The sequence below is a fragment of the Ursus americanus genome, chromosome 23, assembly GCF_024610735.1.
Source record: "Ursus americanus isolate L20-20 chromosome 23, mUrsAme1.1.p, whole genome shotgun sequence".
NCBI lineage: Eukaryota > Metazoa > Chordata > Mammalia > Carnivora > Ursidae > Ursus > Ursus americanus.
Window position 1 is genome coordinate 21,208,278 of NC_142149.1, and position 22,106 is coordinate 21,230,383.

Sequence of the window (22,106 nt, forward strand, 5' to 3'; positions counted from 1 at the left end):
CTGCGTCTGGCTGTGAAGACGCCCCGCCGCCCCCAGCCCCACGTTCTCTCCCAGTATGGGGGCCCGTCTGCCCGTGTCTTCTCGCTAGGCTGCGTCTCTGTGAGGGCAGGGCCCATGCCTGCCTTGTCCCCGGCCGTGTCCCTAGCACTTGGCCCGGTGCCCACGCAGAGTAGGTACCAGAGAAAGCTGTGCTGAAGGCGTCACACTGATGAGCTGGAGGACTGCCCCCTTCCTCCCTGCACTTCCCCTCTCCCTCCCTCTGGCCTCATTCGCCATTTAACACCCTGCCCCCCAACCCCTGGCTGGGCACCAGCTGGACTCGAGAAGGAGGAAAAGACATTTACTGGAGACAAGCAAAATATTTTATTATCAAAAAGTTTGGCTACAGTGAGAAAGTGGGGGCAGAGGCGGAGGGTGAAGAGCTGAGCATTCCTCTCACATACCCCATCAGATAACCCCCCACAGCTTCTCTCCCACACTCCCCATCCGCCCCCTTGAAGAGTCAGAATCCTGACCCTGGTGAGGGTGGGGCAGGCGGCAGGAGCCTGTGTCGGCGCTCTAGGGCGTCCAGAAAGATGAGGAACGTCGGCAATGCCCAGGCTCCCCATACTGGAAGTCAAAATATTCCTGAACACATCTTAAAAACTAGATTCCCCAGCAAATTCGTGGGACCCCAGGGTCAAGCCTCCCTGCTCTGGCCGCCTCCTGCAGGGCCTAATGCCAGTGGGGAAGGGGACGTGAGGAGAAGCAAGAGCTGGCCCACCGGGAATGCGCAGGCCAAGCTGGGGTGGCCAGAGCGAGGGGGACCCAGGAGGGGAACACTGCTGTTTAAATATTAAACAGGGTTGTCTTGTCTCCCACATGGGAGACTTCCTGATGCTTCCAGGGGCCTCAAGGTGGGTACCCTTGGGGTAAGGAGTTCACTGGGGTTTTTCCCAGTGCCCACCACAGAGCCAGGCCGGGGAGCAGTCACAGGAGTCAATACGTGGTATTTACGTAGCTACCTCCCAGTCCAGGGGACAGGAAGACAGGGGCTTTTCTCCCTTCCATGAGCAGGAGAATGAAACTCGGAGATGGCAGGAAGGACCCGACAGTCCGGGGCTCCTTGCTGCTCTACCTTGACTTTAAATATTAGATTTAAATAAGCATAAATATTAAATAAAGATAAATACACTGGTTGGGGAGGGCTGTGCTCAGGGTTTGGCAAAGGAGCGCAGAGCGCGGTAGGCCAGCTCCAGGAAGCTCTGCAGGTCGGAGGTCACCAGGACCCCTCCCGCCCGGCGCTGGAAGGACGAGGTGAAGGTTGGCATGGTTCCCTGGGTGGGCGGCACTGCCGGGGCCACCCCCAGCTCTTCCATCTGTGAGGGGGAAAGAGGAGGTCAGCACTCAGCCCTCAGCACCCTGTTGAGTGGGGTGATTACCTAAAGAAACATGCAGGGCTGCCGGGCTGGGGCTGGGCACCGGCACACCACCCGGTTGATGGAAGAGCCAGGCCTTGAACCCAGGTCTGCATCAGGGTCCAGTGACCTGGCTCCCGCCCTTGTCTAGGGAGAGTGGGGAAGGGCCGGCAGCAAGAGGGCCCTGAGAAGGCTCCCACCTTGGCCCTAAAGAACTGGGATCCCCAGGCTTGCACCCTGACCTTTGGGGACCAGCTCAGCCCAGGCCCCTAACACTTGCACTCGCTCCCAGGGAGGCTCACCTGCTGCCAGATGTTGACGGCAAAGTCGCTGATGTCCAGCTGCAGCGTGTCCAAGGTGGGGGCCAGCTCGGGGGATATCCCCGCCAGAGCCTGCAGGAGGCCCTGGTACAGGAAGAGGCCGCCGTGGAGTTGGCGCAGGCAGCCCGTCTGGGGGACGGAGTAGGGGAGTTAGGCGGAGCTGCCCGGGGTGCTCCTCTCAGGGCTTGGAGGTCCAGAGAGACTTCCAGACCATTCTTCCCACCCCTCTGCCCCCTCCTCCCCTCCAGAAGCTCACCAGCTGCAGGGCCTGGCTGGAGCAGCTGCTCAGCGGAGGCTGGGGGATGCCCAGAGCGTGTCCCAGCAGCACCAGCTCTTCGGGGTGGCACAGCTTGTAGGTGGCACACTGGGGACAGGAGGGATGTTGAGTGGGGGGGACCTGATGGGGCCCAGCTGCTCCTGTTTCCCAAGTCCTCCCCGTTTCTCCGAGGTCTTCCTCTCCCTCCCAGTCCTGCCGGGCTGCTCAGCCCCATCCTGCCCTCCACTGCCATCCTGGCCATGCTGGCCGTCCGGGCGCTGTCCCCGAGACACTCTCTTCCCCCCGTTCCCAGCCAGCCTTCCACGGCTCCACCTCTCCTGATTTTCTTCCCCTTCCCCCTGGGTCTCTCCTCTCCCACGCCCCTCCCCGATGATGTCTTTCTCACCATTCCCTTCTGTCCCTCAGCCCTGACCCCTTCCTCCACCCCTCTCCAGCATCCGAGTCCCCGCGGTGCCGGTGCCGCTCACTCACCAGCCTCTCCTGCAGCGCTGTGCCGTCAGCCTGGACCTTCCTCATTTGCTCGAAACACTTGAGCAGGAAGCTCTGGGGCAGGGAGCTGCCCGGGCCCGGGGGGCTGGCTTCTTGCACTAGCCAGAGTGCGCTTTGCCACAGCAACAGCTGCAGGGCTGAGGGCACCCAGGGGCTCAGCAGAGCGGCGGTTCACCCCCACCTGGGGCCCGGTCCAGGGCCCCCCAGCCCCTCTGCCACTCCAGCCTCCCTCCCCGGGGTGGGGGCAGGACACTCACCCGTCAGCTTCATGGGGCTCTGGGCGGCAGGCTTAGCCGAAGGTCCGGGTGGGTCTGCAGGCTCTGGGCTCTGGCAGGGACTGACTCGAGGGCCTTTATACAAAAGCCCATGGAGGCCGGGGAGGAAATTACCTGGTGCCACGACTGAGGCTTAGTAATAACTTCCCAGGATTTATGCAAATTTGGTGTCCAGGACAATGCAGGGGGGCTGGGACATGAAGCTGTTTGTGAAAGTTTTGTGAAATTGTGGAATCCCTGATCGTTCATTGACGTCTGGCCCCCCTCAAACTCTCTTCCTCCCCTCAGCCCCACCCAGGCCTGAAATTGCCCCAGGGTGTTTGATCAGAACTGCTGAACCAAGGCCGAGCCACTGATAAAAGCCATGGAGGCTGGAGGCTGGTCGACTGACCGAAGAGGCAGGCCTCCAGGCGGCCCCTCCCTCCCTCCCCCCCAGATTAGCCGGAGCAGCCCCCCTGCACTCTCCCTTGGGAGTCACAAGCTACCTGCTCCCCAGACCCCCAATTTTGAGAGGGAAGAAGCTTGTTGTCCCCAAACTCCCAGGAGCCTGCCTTCCCGAGTCCCCTCCTGAGGGCCAGGGGCCTGAGGTTGGGACACTGGGGTCTTGCCTCCTGTCTCCGCCCCACACTTTGATGGGCATTATCCCAGGTTCCTGTCCTGAGCTGGTGAGCTGGGAACTCCCCAATCCCCCCGGTGACTCATTCCTTTAAGCCCCCAGAATCCTGGCAGAAACCAGAGGAAACCGGATGTCTGTCCCAAATGAAGCAAGACCCTTGAGGTTCTGGGTCTCTTGGTTCACCTGACCTTGCCCTTCCTCCTCCTCCCGGGGTTCCCCTCCCTCCAGCAGCGTCCCAGCGCTTTGGAGCTGGGGGAGGGTCCGTGACGCGTGGCTTGCCTGGCGAGGTTCGCCGCCTGCCAGAGTGTGTGCTGCCCGAGGTGGAGAAGAGCTGGGGTGAGAAAGAAAAAACTGCTGCAGCCTCAAATCCTAGAGCCACGCAAGGCTTGGACCCCGTGACCTGGGCCAGAGAGGGGAGTGCCTTGCCCAAGGTCATGGATAGCAGGCTCAGACTCAGAGTTACAGCCTGGGCCTTCACCTCTGGCTTGAGGGTTTCCTACAGGCCTTAGGGCCTGCCTAGCAGTCTGACCGACCGCACCCAAGGCTGTCACTTTCTGTCCCAATTTACCTCTGCAGGAGCCAAGGAACAGACACCTTTTGACGAGGAGTGGGTGTGTCTGCCTGGGTGAGGCCATCTTTGGGGTGGGGATGCCCCCTGGTGGCCACAGCTGGCAGGGACGTCACCTGCAGGTCTGGTCACATGTTGCCTCCAGTCCCCCTGTCCTACCGGGCGGTGGGGCACGCTGGCTGGCCACCGTGCACGGATAGAGGCCAGCTCTGTGCCCAGCTCTGCGGGAGCAGAGGACTGGGTTTAGAACCGTGCAGGGCGGGAGATTCACTTTCACAAACACGTCCCTTCCCCCTTCCCCAAAGAGGCTCCAGAGGACTCAGCCGACCCCAGACATGGTGCTGAGCACACTCCATACAGATCGAGAGTTCGCCTTTTAATAAGTCTCTGGGGAAGATATTAGAACCATTTCCCCTTTTTACAGAAGATGAATCTGACCTCAAAGAGGTTAAGTAACTTGCCCAAGTAGCAGAACCAAGGTCTGCCCTGTGCTGCAGTCTTAAACTCTTTTTTTTTTTAAAGATTTATTTATTTTAGGGGGGGAGGGGCAGAGGGAGAGGGAGGGAGAATCCCAAGCAGATTCCCCACAAGCAGGGATCCGATGTGGGGCCTGATTCCACCACCCTGAGATCAGGGTCTGAGCCCAAATCAAGAGTTGGACGCTTAACCGACTGAGCCACCCAGGTGCCCCTTAACCATCGATTTTTTTTTTTTTTTTACAGATTTTATTTATTTGACAGAGAGAGACAGCCAGAGAAAGAAGGAACACAAGCAGGGGGAGTGGGAGAGGGAGAAGCAGGCTCCCAGCAGAGCAGGGAGCCCGATGTGGGGCTCGATCCCAGAACCCTGGGATCAGGCCCTGAGCCGAAGGCAGATGCTTAACGACTGAGCCACCCAGGTGCCTCCTAACCACCGAATGTCTTAACCAACGTTTGGCCTTCCTCGCCCGTGGCCAGGCAGACCTCGACCCGGACTCTTATCTTCACCTACAGTCCAAGTGTGTAGGATGTGTGGCTGAGAAAATACGTTAATTCTACCAAGGACTCAGTATCACAATTTGATCACACAGGCTGTTCTGACCGGGGAAGCGAAGGAGGGGGTTGTCGTCTGGTCTCAGGGGCTGGAAGCCACAGCCAGCGAGTTTTCAGCGCAGCAGAAGGAAAGAGCTTTCCAGCCGTCGGAAGTGGTAGAAGATGAGCGGGCTGCTTCCAGGGGAAGTGAGCTGCCGGCTGGGGCGGCGTTCGGGCATCCGTCCCACAGGGAGAAAATCCCAGTGTCGACTGGCGATTACTGGACACCTCTTAGATGTCAGGTACGTTCCATTACACTTCTGTCATCTCGTCCCACAAACCCAGGGGAAGGATGGGGATGACTCCTGTTAGAGACAAGCGGCAGCGGCAGAGAAGCGCAGCCCTCGCCTCGGATCCCAGAAGGAGCCGGCGGTGCATGCGGGCAGGACGCGCGCCGCGCCCGCTACACCACCTTCCCGTTCAGACAGCTGTTCTCGGAGGGCGGCTCGATCCCGACTTCGGCCCCGCCCGTGGGACACGAGGACCAGGTAGAGAGGGGCTTGTTACTGGCCTTGTCATGCAGGTCGAGCTAGACCAGAACGATCTTCTGGCAAAGGGCCGGGCTCCGGAGACCCCCGGCTGCCGACCCGCCTTCCAGCTTCCCAAGGGCTTTCCCAGGTGTTTCTGAACGGCCAGAACCGGCCAGCGGTTCCCCTCATGCTTCCTGTCTTCACCTGGTACTGGACTCGGAGCATCTTTCTAAGGGCTCGGGGGTGACTCGTTTGTGGCAGACTCGGCCTGCGAGCCAAGAGATGGACATCTCGAGTCAAGAATGGGTTTTACATTTTTAAGTGGTTGGGGGACAAACATCAAAAGGATATTTCCTAACATGTAAACATCATACGAAATTGAAACCCCAGTGTTCTTCAGGAATTTGTTTACGTATTGTCTAGAGGCGCCTTCAAGAAGAGCAGAACTGAACAGTTGCAACAGACCATAGGGCTCACGAGCCCCAAAAATGTGCAGTCTGGCCCTTTGAGAAAAGTCCCTGTGTACGAGGAGACACACGGAGCTGTCCACTGATTGTCAGAGCAAGTTGGCGTGCACCGGTCAGGAAAGGGCGAAAGAAATCGTGGTCCGTTCATGCCACGTACGCCTCCCCCGCCACGCCCTTGCGGAATTTGCTGTATTCGTGCTGTTTCAAGGTGCCCAGGACAGTGCCAGGCATGGTGGCAACACAACCAGATCTCAAAACCAAGACTGAGTGAAGAGAGCAAGTTACATTCGTGTGATACATCGTTTAAAAGATTCAAAAACGCAACACACTCCTGTTTTGCATAACGTAAGGTATAAAAACATAAACTGGAAGGCTACCCACCGAATGCACTGGAGGGGCTGGCTCTCGGGAGGGTAGGGAAGGGCCTGGGAAAGGGACAAGATGCTCTTCCAACTGATCCGTAATGGTTTTCCTCGGCTGAGAAAACTTGAAATGATAACCAAAGGTCACCATTTACTAAACTTGGGTGGAAATTCATGGCTATTCGTCATGTTATTCTTCATGCTTCGCTGTAGTTCTCTAATTAAAAAACAAAACAGAAAACCAGAAAGTGGAGAACACAGTGAACTCTCCAAGCATAAAAAGGACCCTAAGCTTCTCCAGGAAGAGAAAACCAAGCCAATGGGAATGAATTACAAGAAACTTCCAGACAGCGAGCGGACAGAAAAATAGTCCATAGACTCAAGGTGGGCGAGAACCAGGAAATCATGGCAAACGACCCCAACTCTCTGGACCAGGGTGACACACTCTCCAATCTGTCACCAACCGGGGGAGGGTCTGAGGCACTTCGGGTCAGGTGCTGACTCTAAGATTTATAACCGTGGGGCGCCTGGCTGGCGGCGGTACAGCACGGGACGCTTGATCTCAGGGTTTACTTAAAAATAAAGTCTTTTTTTTTTTTGAGAGCACGAGTGAGCGAGCCCGTGGTGGGGGGAGGTGCCGAGGGAGAGAATCCTCAGTGGGCTCCACGCCCAGTGCAGAGCCCGATGTATGACGTGCTGCTTGATCTCACAACCCCGAGATCATGACCCCAGCCGAAATCAAGGAATCAGATGCTTGACCAACTGAGCCCCCAGGTGCCCCTGAAATAAAATCTTTTTTTTTTTAAGAGTTTCATTACACGGAGGGGTGGCGGCAGCTTGTTCAAGGAAGTGGGCGATGCCAGATCGCTGTGACCAAGGTTGGGATGGGATCAGGAACCAGAGCAAGGCCTTTAAGGGCAATCAGGGATACTGGGGGATGAAAATCTTCAATTGGTGATGAACAGAACGTACCTTTCCTGACAAACAAGACTTCGTCAGACCCAGTGTGCCAGGCCCTGGGCAAAGCCTCCGGAGGACACAGATACCTCTTGCTCTCCGAGAACCTATAAGCTGGTCAGGAAGATAAGACTTTCACACCACCGCCTGAGTGTTCCAGAAGCCATGGGGATAAATCACCGCGAGGCAGGAAGCCTGGAGGAGGTGTCGAAATCCATGGGGTGGAGAGCCAGAGCACAGCAGGAGAGGGAGTACAGTTACGCAGAAGCAGAAGCCACAGCGCCGTGTTCAGATAACAGCGCTTGGCAGGAGCAGAGAACGCACACAGCAACGTCCCCGGGCTGCCCGGGGACACAGCAACAGTTCAGTGCCCCAGGATGGGGAGCAGGGCCGTTAGTGTCCGGGAGACTTCAAGACCTAGCAGGCCCGTCCCCCAATCCGCAGCGGGAGTAAGCGGGCGGGGCACAGGGAGCCTCCTCCTGCCTGACCCAGCTCTGTTCTCCCTGCCGTTCCTAAGGGCCAAATGGGCCAAGCCCTGGCCTCCATCTCCAGGGGCAGAGCCGTCAGCGCCCCTTCTCTCTGCAAACCCCACCTGAGGGCCAGACCCTCACCTTTCCTTTGACCCTCTAGAGGTCTGGATTTCTAACTTCAGAGCCAGGTCACGGAGTCTCATACTTTATTGGACAGATGTGGGGCAGGAGGCTGAAAGGTTTCGTGGCTTGCCCAACACCGGTCAGCCAGTTAAGAGAGGAGGGAGGCCCTTCACCCTGCCCTCGGCTTCACCCTCATCCAGTCACACTGGGTGATTACACTGGGCTAGTCCTCCCAAGACTAGGAGAGAAAAATCTGGCTCTGTGTGGGACGACGCCGGGGTGGCTCAGTCCGTTAAGCGGTTGCCTTCAGCTCGGGTCATGATCCCAGGGTCCTGGGATCAAGTCCCACATCCGGCTCCCTGCTCAGCAGGGAGTCTGCTTCTCCCTCCCCCTGCTTGTGCTCTTTCTCCCTGACAAATAAATAAATAAAATAAAATAAAAAACAAAACACTACAGGTGTGAGAGCAAAGTACAGTCACTAAATGATACACAAAGAACTTTGGAGAACTTTTTATTGTTTAAAAATCATAATTGAAGCTTCAAAAAACATACAACCCAACACATGTCCCAGTTCCAGTCCCCGACTCCCTGGAGAGCACAGGGCTACTCCCCCCCCATCTTGCTGCCCACACCACTAGCCAGGACCCTGCCCTGGGGAGGCCGCCTGCCCACCTTCCTGCCCACCGCGTGCTGTCACTGGCTGGGGAGGGGTCCTGGGGTGAGGTGGGGGTGGCTGGCTCCCTGCACCCCTCACCCCCTGCACATATGCAGTCTGTGAGACATGTACGGGAAAGGGGCCAGTTCCCTGGGCAGGGGACCCCAAGGGGGAAAGATAAAGAGCCAGTCCCCACTCACCCCACCCCTCCCCAGCCCCCCAGCTCAAGGGAAGCTGTCATCATCATCTTCTGCCATCTCCTTGGCGAACTCCAAGTCTTGCTGTTCTCGTTCACGCCGTTCCTGGGGCAAGAGGTGGGGTGAGGGCTGGGCTGCCGGGGACCAGTGGGGCTCTCTCACACAGTGCTTACCCAGGCCAACCCACCCCAAGGTCAGGGACTGCAAAAGGTTCAGAGCTGCTCCCAGCCCTTCCAGAAACCGCCTCCCTCTTCCATCTCTGTAGGGAAGTTTGACCTTTCAGTCTTACCTAAACAGAAGCACCTTACCTCTGCTGACTCCAAGTCCTTGTTGTACGATTTGGGAGGAAACCTCATGGCCTGAAGCACAGTAGAGAGAGGGGCAAGATGAAGAGAACACATGCACTTAACGTAATGTTTATTGTGCTCCTTCTGCGTACCAGGCACCATGACATGCATAAGGTTATTCTCTCCCCAGCTTAGTCTAGGGGGGAGCTAGGCATGCCAGCGAATTACTACTACACCGCGTGCTAACAGCTCAAGGAGAGAATCAGCAGACCCCGGGGTACAAGTGACCAATGCTTCTGAATGGCAGGGAGGGGCCGGCAATGAGGAGGGAAAGGAGGAAAGGAACAGACTGGTGCAGATGGAGGAAAGGCACTCCACACAGAGGTTTCAATGTGTGAACAGGCCTGGCCGGAGCTCCGTGGGGCCAGCTGGGGGGGGGGGGAAGGGGAAGGAAGGAAAAGCTGGGAGACAGAGCTGGAGGGGAAGGGGAGGGAGCGCCAGGGGGAGGGGACCAGGTCGCAAAGGGCCTTTCCTGTCTCCCTGAGCACAGCATTTACCTGATTTTAGGCAAGGCAACAACATCCCTAGTCTCTTGGGGCAAGAAGAGACCAGGAAAAATCACACACACAGTCCCAGCACCCAGGTCAGTGCCTGCCACAGGAGAAAGGCTCAACAGCCTTTTGCGGAACTGGACGCCCCCTCCCGCCGCGCCTTCTCCACAGCTGAGCCTTCGCTAAGTGCCTCGAGACAGTGAGTGCATTTAATGTCAACGACCCTGAGGCAGGCAGGGCAGGTCATCTCACCGTCAGCTACACAGATGGAGAAACAGGCTCAGAGAAGGTCAACGACTCAAATTTGGAAGCAAATCTGGAACCTACACTCTGAATCCGTCAGGTCCTCCCTGGCAACCAGACCCTTAGAAGCCGTTGAAGGTCTTATGGGCCCACACGCCGAGTCCTTTGCTCCCTCCGGGCCCCCTGCCCCGCCATTCAGCGGCTTTACGGAGATGGGAACGAGGCTATGCTCCCCTGAGGAGCCCTGGGTGCTGCCAACCCCCCTCTGCAGCCCCGGCTTCTCACCTTGACGGACATGTTGTGGATATCGAGGCAGAAGGAGATGCGCTGGTGGAAGGCCAGCTGGGGCTCACGGGTAGAATAGATATCAATCATCTCCTTGGACTGGACGTAGCCCTTCTCGTGGTTGATGCTGGCCTCAATGACGCCATCCCGGATGGCCTGCAGGCCCCCAAAGGGACGCCGAGTCACCAGGAAGCCCATCTTCTAAATCCGAGAACCCCTGTCCTGTCCCTTTCCTCCTTACACTCTCTCACGCTCACTCGCGTACACATTCTCTCTGGAAACCTGCGGGCCTCACTCCAGGACCGGCACTCCCTGATAAGACCATGCCACCCGCTCCTTGACCCCTCCCATCCCCTGAAATGCGGCAGGAGTGAGGCGACTGCCGTCCCCAAGCCAGCCCCACCTTGGCAACAATGAACTCCGCGTCCTCTGGGCTATCCAGCTGCAGCTTCTGGGCGATGTCGGCCAGGGAGATTCGGGAATAGGAGAGGCTGATCATGCGCACCCCTGGGAGAGGAAGGAGCTCTGGGGTGGGCACGGGGGGCACAGCCCCTACACCCACCCACGGACACCCCTAGCGCTGCCCCACCCCTTGCAGAAGCCCCGTCTGGGCCCTGCTCTTCCAGTGGCCCCTCAGACTCCGATCCACACCTGTCTTAATGACGTTGTGCCGCAGTCGGATGATTAGGGTATAGGTCCCATCTGCCTGAAACTTCTCCCCAAACTGGTCCAGGACCTGGTTGAACTTGGCTAGGTTTCCGGTCCTGACAGCTGGAGGGGGAGAGGAGTGATCAGGAAACGCAAACGGGCAAACCCACTGGGGAGGCCCCCGCGCCAGGGGTCTGGCCGGCTCTGCGGGCGGGACCAGCCGTACCTTGAGTCAGAAGGAAGTAGGGCATGAGCGAGCGCTTGAGGGACGGCTGACGGAACTGTAGCCGGTCCGGGATCTCCCCGAGCAGCAACTCCACCACAATCAGAAGCTTGTGCACCTGGCGGTGTGGGACCCAGGAACACAACGGGCAGGGAGCCCCAGCAGGAGGGAGGAGAGAGGGGACCGGGGCTTCAGTGCGGTCAGACACACCGCGAAATGGGGAAAATGGCCCCATATGAGGCCCATGAAGAGCTGGACAAGCGCCCGGGGCCGGGGACTGGGAAGAGCTGCCCCTTCGGTCACACCGAGCCCCCAACCCCACGTGCACACCACGCTGCACAGGCAGCGCTCCGGGAGTACGGCCGGATGTCAGCCAAAGACGCTGGTGAGGGAGGTGGGCTGTTACTGGAGGAGAGGAGGTGAGCGTGGAGAACGCGGGACCTGGGTAGAGGCAGAAGCGCGGAGGGGGACTGGCAGAACCTCAGCGAATGGGCCTACCCAGCTGGATGGACGGGACCACAGACGGCTAAATCACGTGACAGCAAGAGTCGTGAGGGAAGGAAGGGTTAAGATGGGTGGTGGGGTGGGGCGCCTGGGTGGCTCAGTCCTTAAGCGTCTGCCCCTTCAGCTCGGGTCATGATCCCACGCCCCTTGCTTAGCAGCACTGCTCCCACATGGGCACGCGAGGGACCAGGAAAGAGCCCGGGGTCTCTCGACACAACCCAGGTCCGTGCCTGGGATGACTGTAAGGAGCGCCGGGGAACCAGGACAATTCGAAACCTATCCACCGAGGAGAACACCCTGAACACAAACCACGGGAGGTGCAGGTCGTGTCTGCTTCGTGTGCTCTGACCAGTGCCATGCGCAAAGGGCCATGTGATGCAACGCTGGGAAAATGAAGGTTCGGGAGGCCTCCCCGGGCCCCTGCGCAGGGAAGGGCGGGGAAGCGGCGTGGGGGTGAGGGCTGCTGCTCACCGTCTGTTTGAAGCCCACAGCCGTGTGCTGGGGGGCCTTGCGAAGGGCATTGGTCATCGTTCTCCGGGCCTCTGAGTACTCCAGCTGAATGGCTTTGATCCGCCCTGGGCGTGGAGGAGAGAGCGGGTCGGGAGGACGGCGTCGCCCCAAGCCCCCCGCAGACCGGGCGCCAGCGGGGCCGGGCGCGGCTCACCTGTGTAGTAGAGGTACCTGGCCCACTCGCCGTTGCTGGCCTGCTCGGGGAACGCGGCCTTGGACGCCAGCTTCTCGGCCTGCTCGTACAGGCTGTAGCGCAGGTAGTTCCGCAGCAGCAGGTTCAGCAGCGTGGCCTGGCCGTCCGCGTCGTGCCGCAGTGTGGCCGTGCGCAGCCGCGCGTGTAGGAAGCTGCAAGAGGGCAACGAGAAGCACGTCAGGCGCCTCCAAGCGCGACGCTCTGAACGGCCTGGGCCTCTCTAGTCGCTCAACTGCAACAAAAAGGGACGCAAACTGCCTTTCTGGTTATCCACGGAAGCCTCGGCTATCGCGCGCCTGTGGTGGCGCGAGGAAGGCCACGACTGCATTCTCACGGGCGGGACAGACAAGGACGGTGATACATGAGTGTCGTAGACAGCATGACAGGAGGAGACCGGGGCTATGGGGACACCAGCTAAGTGCAGCGGGGAGCACGGGGGGCGAGGACGGGGTTGCGATTTTAAATGGCTTCGTCGGGGAGGACGCACTTCTGAAAAGGTCACGACTCAACCCAGGCTGGAAGGAAGCAGGGGCAAGAGCGTGCCTGGCGCGCCCCAGGAAGAGCAGGGAGGCCGGTGTGGCAGGAGTGAGTCAGGGGAGCAGGGGAGGCAGAGTCAAGAAGGCAGTCGGCAGGGGCCCGAGCACGTCAGGCCTTACGCGCTACCGTGACGACGTCAGCTCTTCCCTCAGGAACACGGGGAGCCACCGCAAGTTTTGAGCAGAGGAGTGAAATGTCTGGTAGGTCTGCCAGCCCGCTCTTCTACCCCCGGCCTACCCATCAGTCCTCCCTTGATGTGGAGCGTCGGGAAGAGCCCGGGGGCCAGTTCTTAACCTTGGGGTCAGACCCTGGCCACCCGTACCTGCGCACCACGTCCAGCTTATCCAGAAACTCGTAGACGCGCGCGTGATAGTAGTAACACTTGGCGGCCACGAGGTCCAGGGCCCGGCGGTTCTGACTGCTGAGTTTCTGCATCAGGTCGTCGGAGATCTGCTGGGCCTGGGGGGGCGGCCAGAAGAGAATCACGTGGGAGTGCCTCAAAAAGGTAAACGGGAGCTATCCCGTGAGCCAGCAACTCCCCTCCTAGGCATGAATCCAGGAGAACGGGAAACGTATGTTCACGTGAGAGCTTGTGCACAAATGTTCGCAGCAGCGTTACTCGTAACTATCCACAGGACGCAATGGCATTCATCCGTAAAGAGGGCTGGAATACAGATAACACTACAGCACGGACAAAGCTAGAGAACATGGTGCTACGTCAAAGAAGCCAGACACAAAAGGCCATGTGTTACAGAGTTCCCTTTATAGGAAATGAACAGAATAGGAAAATCCATGAGCCAGAAAACACAGATGAGTAGTTGCCAGAGGCTGGGGTGAGGGGAGACCGGGAAGCGACTACTAGCAGTGATGGGGTTGCTTTTTGGGGCGATGAAATCATTCTGGAATTAGACAGTGATGATGCTTGCACAACCCTGTGAACACCAAAACCCACGGAACTGTACCGTTAGTTTTTAAAATGTATTTAATTTAATTAATTAATTTACTTAAGTAATCTCTCCACCCAATGTTGGGCTCGAACTCAGGAACCGGAGATCAGGAGTCGGACGCTCTGCTGACTGAGCCAGGCAGGCAGCCCTGAACCATACACTTTAAAGGGGGTGAATTATATCTAAAAACAAAAACCAACTCGTGGCGAGGCAAGTAAAAAACAAAACAGGGAATGGAGCAGAGGGAACTGTCATTTCTTCCTTTTTTTTTTTCTTTTTTTTAAGAAGTTTTACTTATTTGAGAGAGCGAGCGAGTGCTTGGGTGGGCACATGTGCACACTCAAGAGCAGGGGGTGGGGGGGAAGGGCAGGGGGAGAGAGAGAGAATCTCCGGTAGACCCCGCTGATCGTGGAGCCCGACTCAGGGCTCGATCCCACGACTCTGAGCTCGTGACCTGAGCCAAAATCAAGAGTCGGATGCTTAACCGACTGAGCCACCCAGCTGCCCCGGACCCATCATTTCTTGAGCGTGTTCTTTGGACAGTGGCTGTGACTGACAAAGAAGCTGGCCCGGGCCGGAGGGGCGGCGGCAGTGCAGTGACCGCGAAGCTGTTCAGTCCCGCGCTCCGCGCTGCCACTTACTCAAATACCGAGAAAGCTTCCCATTCGCGGATCACTGTGCTTGTGTTTTATTTCATGCCCACAATGATGTTGGGAGGTGGGCACCCCATGTGACATAAAGCCAGGAGAAATTAATCTGCCCAAGGTACAGCTGGGATCTGAACTCAGGATTGTCTCCAAATCTCCTTTTCCTAACAGACTCGCTTCCGTGCCACAGAGAAGCACAGAATGGCGGCCGCTAGCCCCTTCCCACGGTGTCCCAACGGGAGCGAAGGGGGCTTCCCTGGATGTGGGGGTAGGTACGTTCCCACATGGGGGAGAGAGTCTGGCGAGACGATGAAGAACCCAGTGATTCTCTCCAATTCTTCACCAGAGACCATCTCTCCCGCAAGCCCCGTGCACCGCATGGGGCGTGCGACCCCCGCGCGCTGGTCTGGGTACCTCTTTGTAGCGCTTGCTGCCCATCAGGAAGATGACCACGAGGAGCTGTAGGTAGGCTTCCACTTCAGGCAGCAGCGGCGTGGACGCGGCTTTTCCCGTCCGGGGACGGAACTGGAGATCAGCTTCAGTGTCCATGGGCTAGGGAAGACAGGGACTACTGGGGAAACCTCAGTCGGTCAACAGTTAAGACTTCATTAAGCACTCCTGATGTATTTCAACAAGTATTCACTGAGTGCCTGTCATATGCAAGATTTTTTTAGGTCCTTGGGATATAAAAATAAAGATGGTACTGTCTCCTTCCAAAGGAGGTCAAGGAGGCTGGCAACAGAAATAAAAAAAAGGCCGAGAGGAGCACAACAGACTTCGTTACAGGATGTAATGGGGATGGAAAGGATGATGTAAGGACCCCCTCAGAGCCTACAATCCACGTAGAGAGATTAAACCACCACACCTGGAACTACTGCAAATTTTATCAGAGAGGGTTTAATAAGGTAATATAATTCTAGAGATGAGATTAAGAATAATGAGAGCGGCTTTTTTTTTAGTGGGGACAAAGGAAATTTGGGGAAATTGACATATACGTCATACTTATTATCAGCTCTAATCACCCAAACTGGAATAACGTGCAACAGCTCAAAAAGCAAACATATTGGGGTGAATTTAGAGATATACAGGTTAAAAAATTTTTTCCAGGTCAAGTTGGGAGAGGGTGCTTTTCCCTGTTCCCAGACAATAAATTCCTCCTCGTTCCACCTCAAGAGATTTTTTGAGTCTGTTCTATGGAACAGCCCATGCGAATACAGGGAGATGGCTGAAGGGACAATGAGGTTTGAGAAGACGCAGGACCTGGACGTAAGAGGGATTTTCCAGCCAGAAAGGAAAAGGAGAGGCCTCTCCTGACACGGAGTCCACTGCCGGCCCCAAATAAGCTTCACGAGCATTCGCTGTGTGCCAGGCACGGTTCTAAGAGTTTTACACATATTCCTTTCCTCCCCCTCATCCCCCCAAATCTGTTCGCCACATTTAACAAAGGAGAAAATGAAGCATAAGGAGGTTAGGTCACCGGTCCAAGTCCCACAGGTACCACACGACCCAGCTGGGATTCAAATTCAACTCGACCTCCAGAAGCTGGGCTCTTAACCACTGTTTTATGCGTTCTCCATGGTGAGGCTTCGGAGGCAGAGAGGTCTCCACTCGGACGACGGAGACACTACCCAACCGGAGGAGAGTGTTGGTGCTGGGTATCAGCGGGAACCGAGTTTGGTTCGAAGGATCCTGATTCCCAGCTCTTTTCCCTGACCCAGAAGAGTGTAGCACAGGGCAGGACGGTCCCTTGTTAGGGGCAAATGAGCACTAAAAGGGGCTGCTCTGTTTCACTAGTCAGCTACAACAGGTACTGAGACAGGTCTGGAGGGTGGGAAACAATTACAATGACAAAAACCGTCGAGAGGTGGGGGGGTGGGGTGGGGTACGGTCTGAGGCCACGCTCGTACCCTCGAAGCACCTGACTCACTTACTTCTTCCAGGAAGGGAAGCAAGAAGTCTCGAGTGGCATTATTTGAGGTGAAGAAGCCATGCACAGCCTTATACAGAACATAGTGGTTGAGGCGGCGGGATGTGGAGGGCAGCATCCGCAGGGCCCTCAGCACAAATCGGGGCTCCTTGCCCGAAACTGCCTTCTCCAGCTGTTTCACATGCTCCTTGATGTCTGCGGAGGACCACAGAAGAAAAACATGTTACTTCTAACTCTTTGTATCCTCCCACCACTCTAGGCAAGTAGTTCTAGGGAACCTCTTATAAAAGGCAAGATGTAGCCAGTGGTTTCTTTTGCCTAATATGGTTAAGCAATACTTATATACCATACAATGATTTTAAGACACAACAAACAGACAATGAAAAATAAAGCTGGGGTGGGGGAAAGGGTACAGGGTAAGAGAAAGAGGAAGAAGGGAAAAGCAACAATGAGAAACAACCAACAAGACAAATTACATGGATTTATCAGTTCTCTAAATGGGAAAAGACTCTTTAAATGTAAACAATAGGAGAAATCACACACACACACACACACACACACACACACACGCAGGCGTGCGCGCACATGAATGAGGAACTCCACTCTGCAAAAAATCCTTCCGAATAACTGTGTAAACAAAAGAAAAATATTTGCAACGAATGTGACCAGAGAGCCACATTATTTTACAAAGAGCCTGCATAAATTAGGGTAGGTAACAATGAACACAAATAGATAATGCAAAAAGTAGACAGACAGCTAACCGACATGAAAATATATTTCACTAGCGTTTGAATAATAGCAAATTGAAATGTTTTCAACTACCAAACTGGTAATATTTAAAAAATCGTAACACAGAAGGGTGGCTGGGTGGTGCAATTGGCTGAGCGTCTGACTCTCGGTTTCGGCTCAGGTCGTGATCTCAGGGTCCCGGGATCAAGCCCTGTGTCAGGCTCCACACTCAGCATGGAGTCTGCTTGAGATTCTCTCTCCCTTTCCCTCTACCCTTCCCGCTTACGTGCTTGTGCTCGCTCTAAAATAAACAATCTTCAAAAAAAAAAAAAATCGTAACAGTACTTTCAACTATTCTGTCTTAATATTTATAAAGTTTGTGTCTTATAAAAAAAATCGTAACATAAGAGTCAGAGGCGAACAGGACATTTCTGTTGGTATAATGCAAATTAATAGTTTCTCTGGACGATACCCACCCAAACTCTAAAAACATCTGCCTTCTCAACTCAGGCATATTGAGAATCTATACTAAAGAAAAAACCATAAAGGCAGATTAAAAACTTGGGTCACAAAAATGACTGTTGCAAAGCTATTTAAAACGGTAAAAAACTGGAAACAACTGAAGTGTCCAGGAATAAAGGAACACACTGAATTGGTAGTTTCTTAGTTACCTTTGTACACTCAGCATAGAATGCCTGGGTCCCCTAATGACATAATAATGATAACTGCTAACATTACAGAGAGTTTACTATGTGTTCCTCATGTGTGAGGCGCAGTTCCAAGCATTTTAATCGTTACATCGACTCAATGAAGTAGGTACTATTACTCTATTTACAGAGATGAGGAAACTAATCCCAGAGCTTGTATGCTTAGCCACTATATCGGGTATTCAATACACGTTTCTGGAATAAATTGAACGCTGTGTTTATGGACATGTTAGATGAAAGCACACAAAATTATCTGTATTTAGTTATGCCTTGTTCCGAACGGTCTATATAACTTGATCTCAATTACAGAAGAGCAGATCAAAAATTCATAGGAAAAAAATGTTAACCATGGCTGATGTTATTCCGTTACTTTAGACTCCTCATATTTTCCAAAATTTCTACAATGAAACATGAACTACTTCATAGTAACAAAACGAAGCGCTTTATAAGAGACATATGTATGCGCCCTGTAGCACCTTTGCCAGAGGCTATCACGATTTTAGGTACAAGGGTCTTGATTAGATACTGAGGCCTGTTGCCCAACTTTAGGGGCTGATGCAGTCAACATTACATCCTCAAAACCATCAACCAGGAGCATAACTTTGCTTATCTCAATGTTTTTGAGCAAGGTTCTCATGCAGTTAGAGAGAAAACCCAATAAATAGTCTGGTTCCACTTGATCCATAGCTGGGAAAATAGCACCAGGTTCACAGTGGGAAGCTCTCACTCTGCCCACTCCAAATGCGGACAGGATGCTCTGAGAAAAGTGAAATGAGAACCTGGAGGAACAAGAGGGCAGTAAGAAACTGGGAACAAGTACCCAGGAGAAAAGAAATAGGGGGATTGGTACATAGTTAAGGTCGCAGGTGAGTATTACGAACCCAAACAAAGATGACACCTAAAACTTTAAAGTCTGTAATGTGTTTAAACTCTTTAGGAACAGAAATAAGGACTTGAAGGGAGAGGAAGAGCAGTGGGATCGTTAGGGCATCTTAATTACAGAAACAAGCAGGATACCGAACAGAAAGGCTTCTCTTAGGGGAGTCTGCCAGAGGTAGCTAAGACAACAGAAAACTTTTGTACGGTCTTAAAATTCAGGGGCCAATATTCTGCGTCACCCTGACCCCCTTTACACACATAGATACAAACACTGGTTTCTAGAAGGCCCAATCACATACTACCGGCGTTAGAAATCAGTTCGATGGATGTAAATAGAGTAGGTCGGAGAGGACTTACAAGGGGGGGGAGTCCACAGGCCCAGTGAGACCTACTTCTAGATGCAACCCAGGTAAGGGGGGAGGAAATGTGTTAAGGGAAGAGTCCGGAGCCTGGAGAGTAGGTTCATTACGGGGCTAGGGTCAGGAGTGTCAGGGTGGTAGGGGGCGGGCACTGGGGGTGATCCTAAGGAATCGGGGTGGTGGAACCTGCGCTGGGGTCCCAAGGATAGGCTGGATCACTGGGGCACTGTCATCCGTGACCGCGGCAGGTCCCCGTCCCGGGCTCTCGTACCCTCCAAGGTGACGGTGTCCAGCTCTCGCTGGGAGTGCTCAGCCGCCGCCGCCGCTGCCGCTTTGCTATCAGGCTCCCCCGATGACCCGCCACCCGCCGCCGCCGCCTCCTCTTTCATCTCCACATCTTGGGGGGTCGGGGGAGGCGGTGGTTCTTGTTCTCCTCCGCCCGGCGGCGGCTTCGCCTTGTCCGCGCCGCGGCGCCGCGCCGAGCCCTCCTGTTTCATGGCGCCCGGGGTCGCGGCCTACTCCGGGAACCGAGACCAGGGCCTCGTGGGAATCCTCGCACCAGAGACCAGGAACCGAGCCGGGCCTGTACACGAGCGCGGGCTCGCGACGGGCCGCACGATGACGGAGCAGCTGCAAACCCCTTCCCGGCGCTGGGCCTTCTGGGAAACGCCAGGCCTGGCAGGCCGAAGGCCGAATCCACAAAAGGAAAAGAAATCAACAGCCGAGGTGCAAGATGGAGGCGGATCTTCGAGGAGGGAGCAGGGAGGAGCTTGTATGGGTTTGTCAGGCGTTTGGAGTGCTTCAGTGTGTGGTTTTCTTCTACGTTCCTCTGGAGTGCATTTCCGTGCACGTCCACTAGATGTCCCCTCAGGCTCCCGTGTGGGTTACGTCGGACTCCTAAGAGCACCCTAACCAGCATGGAGTGGGTAAGTCCCATCGCAGCGCAGGGCGTGATGACGTCATGAGTTGCCGGGCAGTTTCGGGCCCCAACTCGCTCAGTCTGCGCCCCCCTGCCTCCCTCCCGCCCCCAGCCCCCTGTTTGGGGTCTCGGTCGAGATTCTCGAGGCTCGTACTCAACCGCCGCCCAGTACATCCGGCGCGAGGGAAGAAGCTGCGAAAAGGGGGATGTGAGCACCGAACCGGGGAGTAGGGGAAACTCATTGGGATTCAGATTTCCTGTCAGATTTTAGCAAGTGCTGAAAAAAGGGCATAAAATCCCTGCAGCCTGGGAGTGCGGATGGGGGGAGAGTGCGTTTGTGTACAAGCACTGCAGTATAAAATATACGGGTCACTCTAGGTACGGCCCAGAACTAGCACGTTCGGGGCGCAGAGTTATTAAAAACAGCTCCAGAATGTGGTCGGCTGGGGGCTGTGCTCTGCCGCGTGTTGTGAGGCCGGAGGAAAGCGGGTGGAAGCCCCTATTGGCAGAGACTTAAGGGAGTCCGTCGGGGCGCCTGTTTGCATCCAAACAGACGTTGTAGTGAAACGGGGAGCGCAATAATAGCGCACCTAAAGAGAATCTAAGAATCCCCAGGGGAAGGAAATCGAACCAGAAATCCTGTCCACTTATTTTTCAAAGGAATCCTCTAGTGATTCTGCAGGAGTTAGATAACAGGTTCCAACTTCTTAAGACACAAAACAAAAACTCCCTCCCTATCTTTGAACTTTTCTCTCTTCTGTAGATGGAAGTCCTAAGTTTTAAACCAGGTCAGACCCTACAAGACAATCTAGTCCTGCTGTAAGATCAAAGAGGGCAGAGAATATGTTTTGACCGTAGTTTTTATATTCATACAGAGAGAGGATATTCTTTGTCTCCCCCTTTGTCATACTATTCCAGCAAATAGCCCCTTGTGCTAAACAACTGCTTGCTGAAGGAAAAACATTTTGTCCGGTTTTAGGGAACGTGCCTTGACCAATTCCTCCTTAACTGTGTCTCTGCCCTCTTGGGCTGCGGGATGGATAACAGGACTTTTGAATCATCGCTGGAATAAACTCGTTAAAGCCTCTTCTTCATAACACCGTATCTCACTGAAGGTGGGTGAGAAGGGTAAAGGAAGAAAACAGAAAACAAGTGAGCTTTGTTGTTCATCCTTACGAAGTTACCCTTCTGGATAGTTAGGGTGTTAGCTCACCTCTTTATTACGTGTACATCACAAGAGAAAAACAACCAGGTCAGCAGATAATTACTCAGGATGTCTTTGAGCACCGTCGTGAGGCATTAGAAGATGCCCCAGAATGGGGGAGGATGGCTTAACACAGAGCTTTTGGCAGTTGGTCATGAATTCTTGTTGAGTGAGGGAACTAGACGGGGGAGGGGGTAGCCAAGAAAGGGGTGAGTCTGACTCCTGGGGCCAAAAACCTTGGAGAAAGTATTCCATCCATAAAAATACTTTAAAAGAAATTGGTGAAAGGTGTTAAAACCCAGCTTTAGGCAGAGAAGGATGGTATGAACCCGCTAGTTTTATAACATTGCAATATCCATATTCACAGGTCCGTATGGCAAGCCCACGTTACCTCCTCCCACAACCACCCAGGACTGAGGATAGAAGAGGAAAAGGTAGGGGCACCTGGGTGGTGCAGTTGTTAAGCGTCTGCCTTTGGCTCAGGGCGTGATCCCAGCGTTCTGGGATTGAGCCCCACATCAGGCTCCTCCACTGGGAGCCTGCTTCTTCCTCTCCCACCCCCCCTGCTTGTGTTCCCTCTCTCGCTGGCTGTCTCTCTCTCTGTCAAATAAATAAATAAAATCTTAAAAAAAAAAAAGGAGGGAAAGGTGAAATAAGATAATATCACAATTTCTTTTTTAAAAGTTATGGGTCAGTCTTATTCTTGGGTAAAATTTTTTTTCGAAGACTTATCTGCATTTTCTTTTTGATATATTTGAAAGTTGTCTTACTCTTGTTTTGGGTTTGTACCACAAATAAGCCTGTCCCAGTCCCTCAACCCGAGTCCAGGGGACCCTGAACCCTCCTCTTTGAAGACAAGCTGCTTTGATCTTCTCACTTTAGAATCTGGATTCTACATTCTACACCCTCAGAGTTCTCTGGGCATTTTCCAGCTGGCCCGTGGACAGTATAATAGTACTCATGTAAACATGAGCTATATGTAGTATGATGGTCTATTTTTTTTTTTCTGGCAGAAGTTAAGAAAAACACCAAAAGACATTTCATCCAAAGTGAAATAATATTTTCCATAAATTCCAGTAAAACTCGATTTGTGG

At 54.5% G+C, this 22,106-nt stretch overlaps 2 protein-coding genes and 1 long non-coding RNA gene across 8 annotated transcripts in view; 1 reads left to right on the forward strand and 2 right to left on the reverse strand.

Moving 5' to 3' along the window:
* Positions 1-349: 349 nt before the first annotated feature.
* Positions 350-2,765, reverse strand: CSF3 (colony stimulating factor 3). Of its 4 annotated transcripts, none has more exons than XM_045781511.2 (5): positions 2,741-2,765; positions 2,466-2,620; positions 1,974-2,081; positions 1,700-1,846; positions 350-1,358 (listed from the first exon to the last, which is right to left on the reverse strand). In XM_045781511.2, the coding sequence occupies exons 1-5, from the start codon at positions 2,751-2,753 to the stop codon at positions 1,194-1,196; spliced, it is 588 nt and encodes a 195-aa protein (XP_045637467.1). In that variant the 5' UTR covers positions 2,754-2,765; the 3' UTR covers positions 350-1,193. The 4 variants fall into 4 exon arrangements, with proteins under 4 accessions (XP_045637467.1, XP_087710833.1, XP_087710835.1 ...); XM_087854707.1 differs by having other exon boundaries at positions 1,974-2,083; positions 2,459-2,620; XM_087854709.1 differs by lacking the exon at positions 1,974-2,081.
* A 5,591-nt stretch (positions 2,766-8,356) lies between these two features.
* Positions 8,357-19,559, reverse strand: PSMD3 (proteasome 26S subunit, non-ATPase 3). Its single transcript, XM_045781568.2, has 12 exons — positions 19,161-19,559; positions 16,220-16,410; positions 14,703-14,840; positions 13,017-13,153; positions 12,119-12,309; positions 11,926-12,029; positions 10,954-11,068; positions 10,731-10,850; positions 10,483-10,586; positions 10,080-10,235; positions 9,022-9,072; positions 8,357-8,818 (listed from the first exon to the last, which is right to left on the reverse strand). The coding sequence occupies exons 1-12, from the start codon at positions 19,384-19,386 to the stop codon at positions 8,741-8,743; spliced, it is 1,611 nt and encodes a 536-aa protein (XP_045637524.1). The 5' UTR covers positions 19,387-19,559; the 3' UTR covers positions 8,357-8,740.
* A 308-nt stretch (positions 19,560-19,867) lies between these two features.
* LOC123781832 (uncharacterized) overlaps positions 19,868-22,106 on the forward strand; it is a 34,144-nt gene continuing 31,905 nt past the window's right edge. For 2 of the 3 annotated variants that reach the window (XR_015721295.1, XR_006776820.2), the window contains exons 1-3: positions 19,868-20,016; positions 20,788-20,923; positions 21,380-21,446. This is a non-coding gene — a long non-coding RNA (uncharacterized LOC123781832). Of the gene's footprint in view, positions 20,017-20,787; positions 20,924-21,379; positions 22,016-22,106 lie in introns of those variants that run through there. The other variant, XR_015721294.1, reaches the window with a different exon arrangement.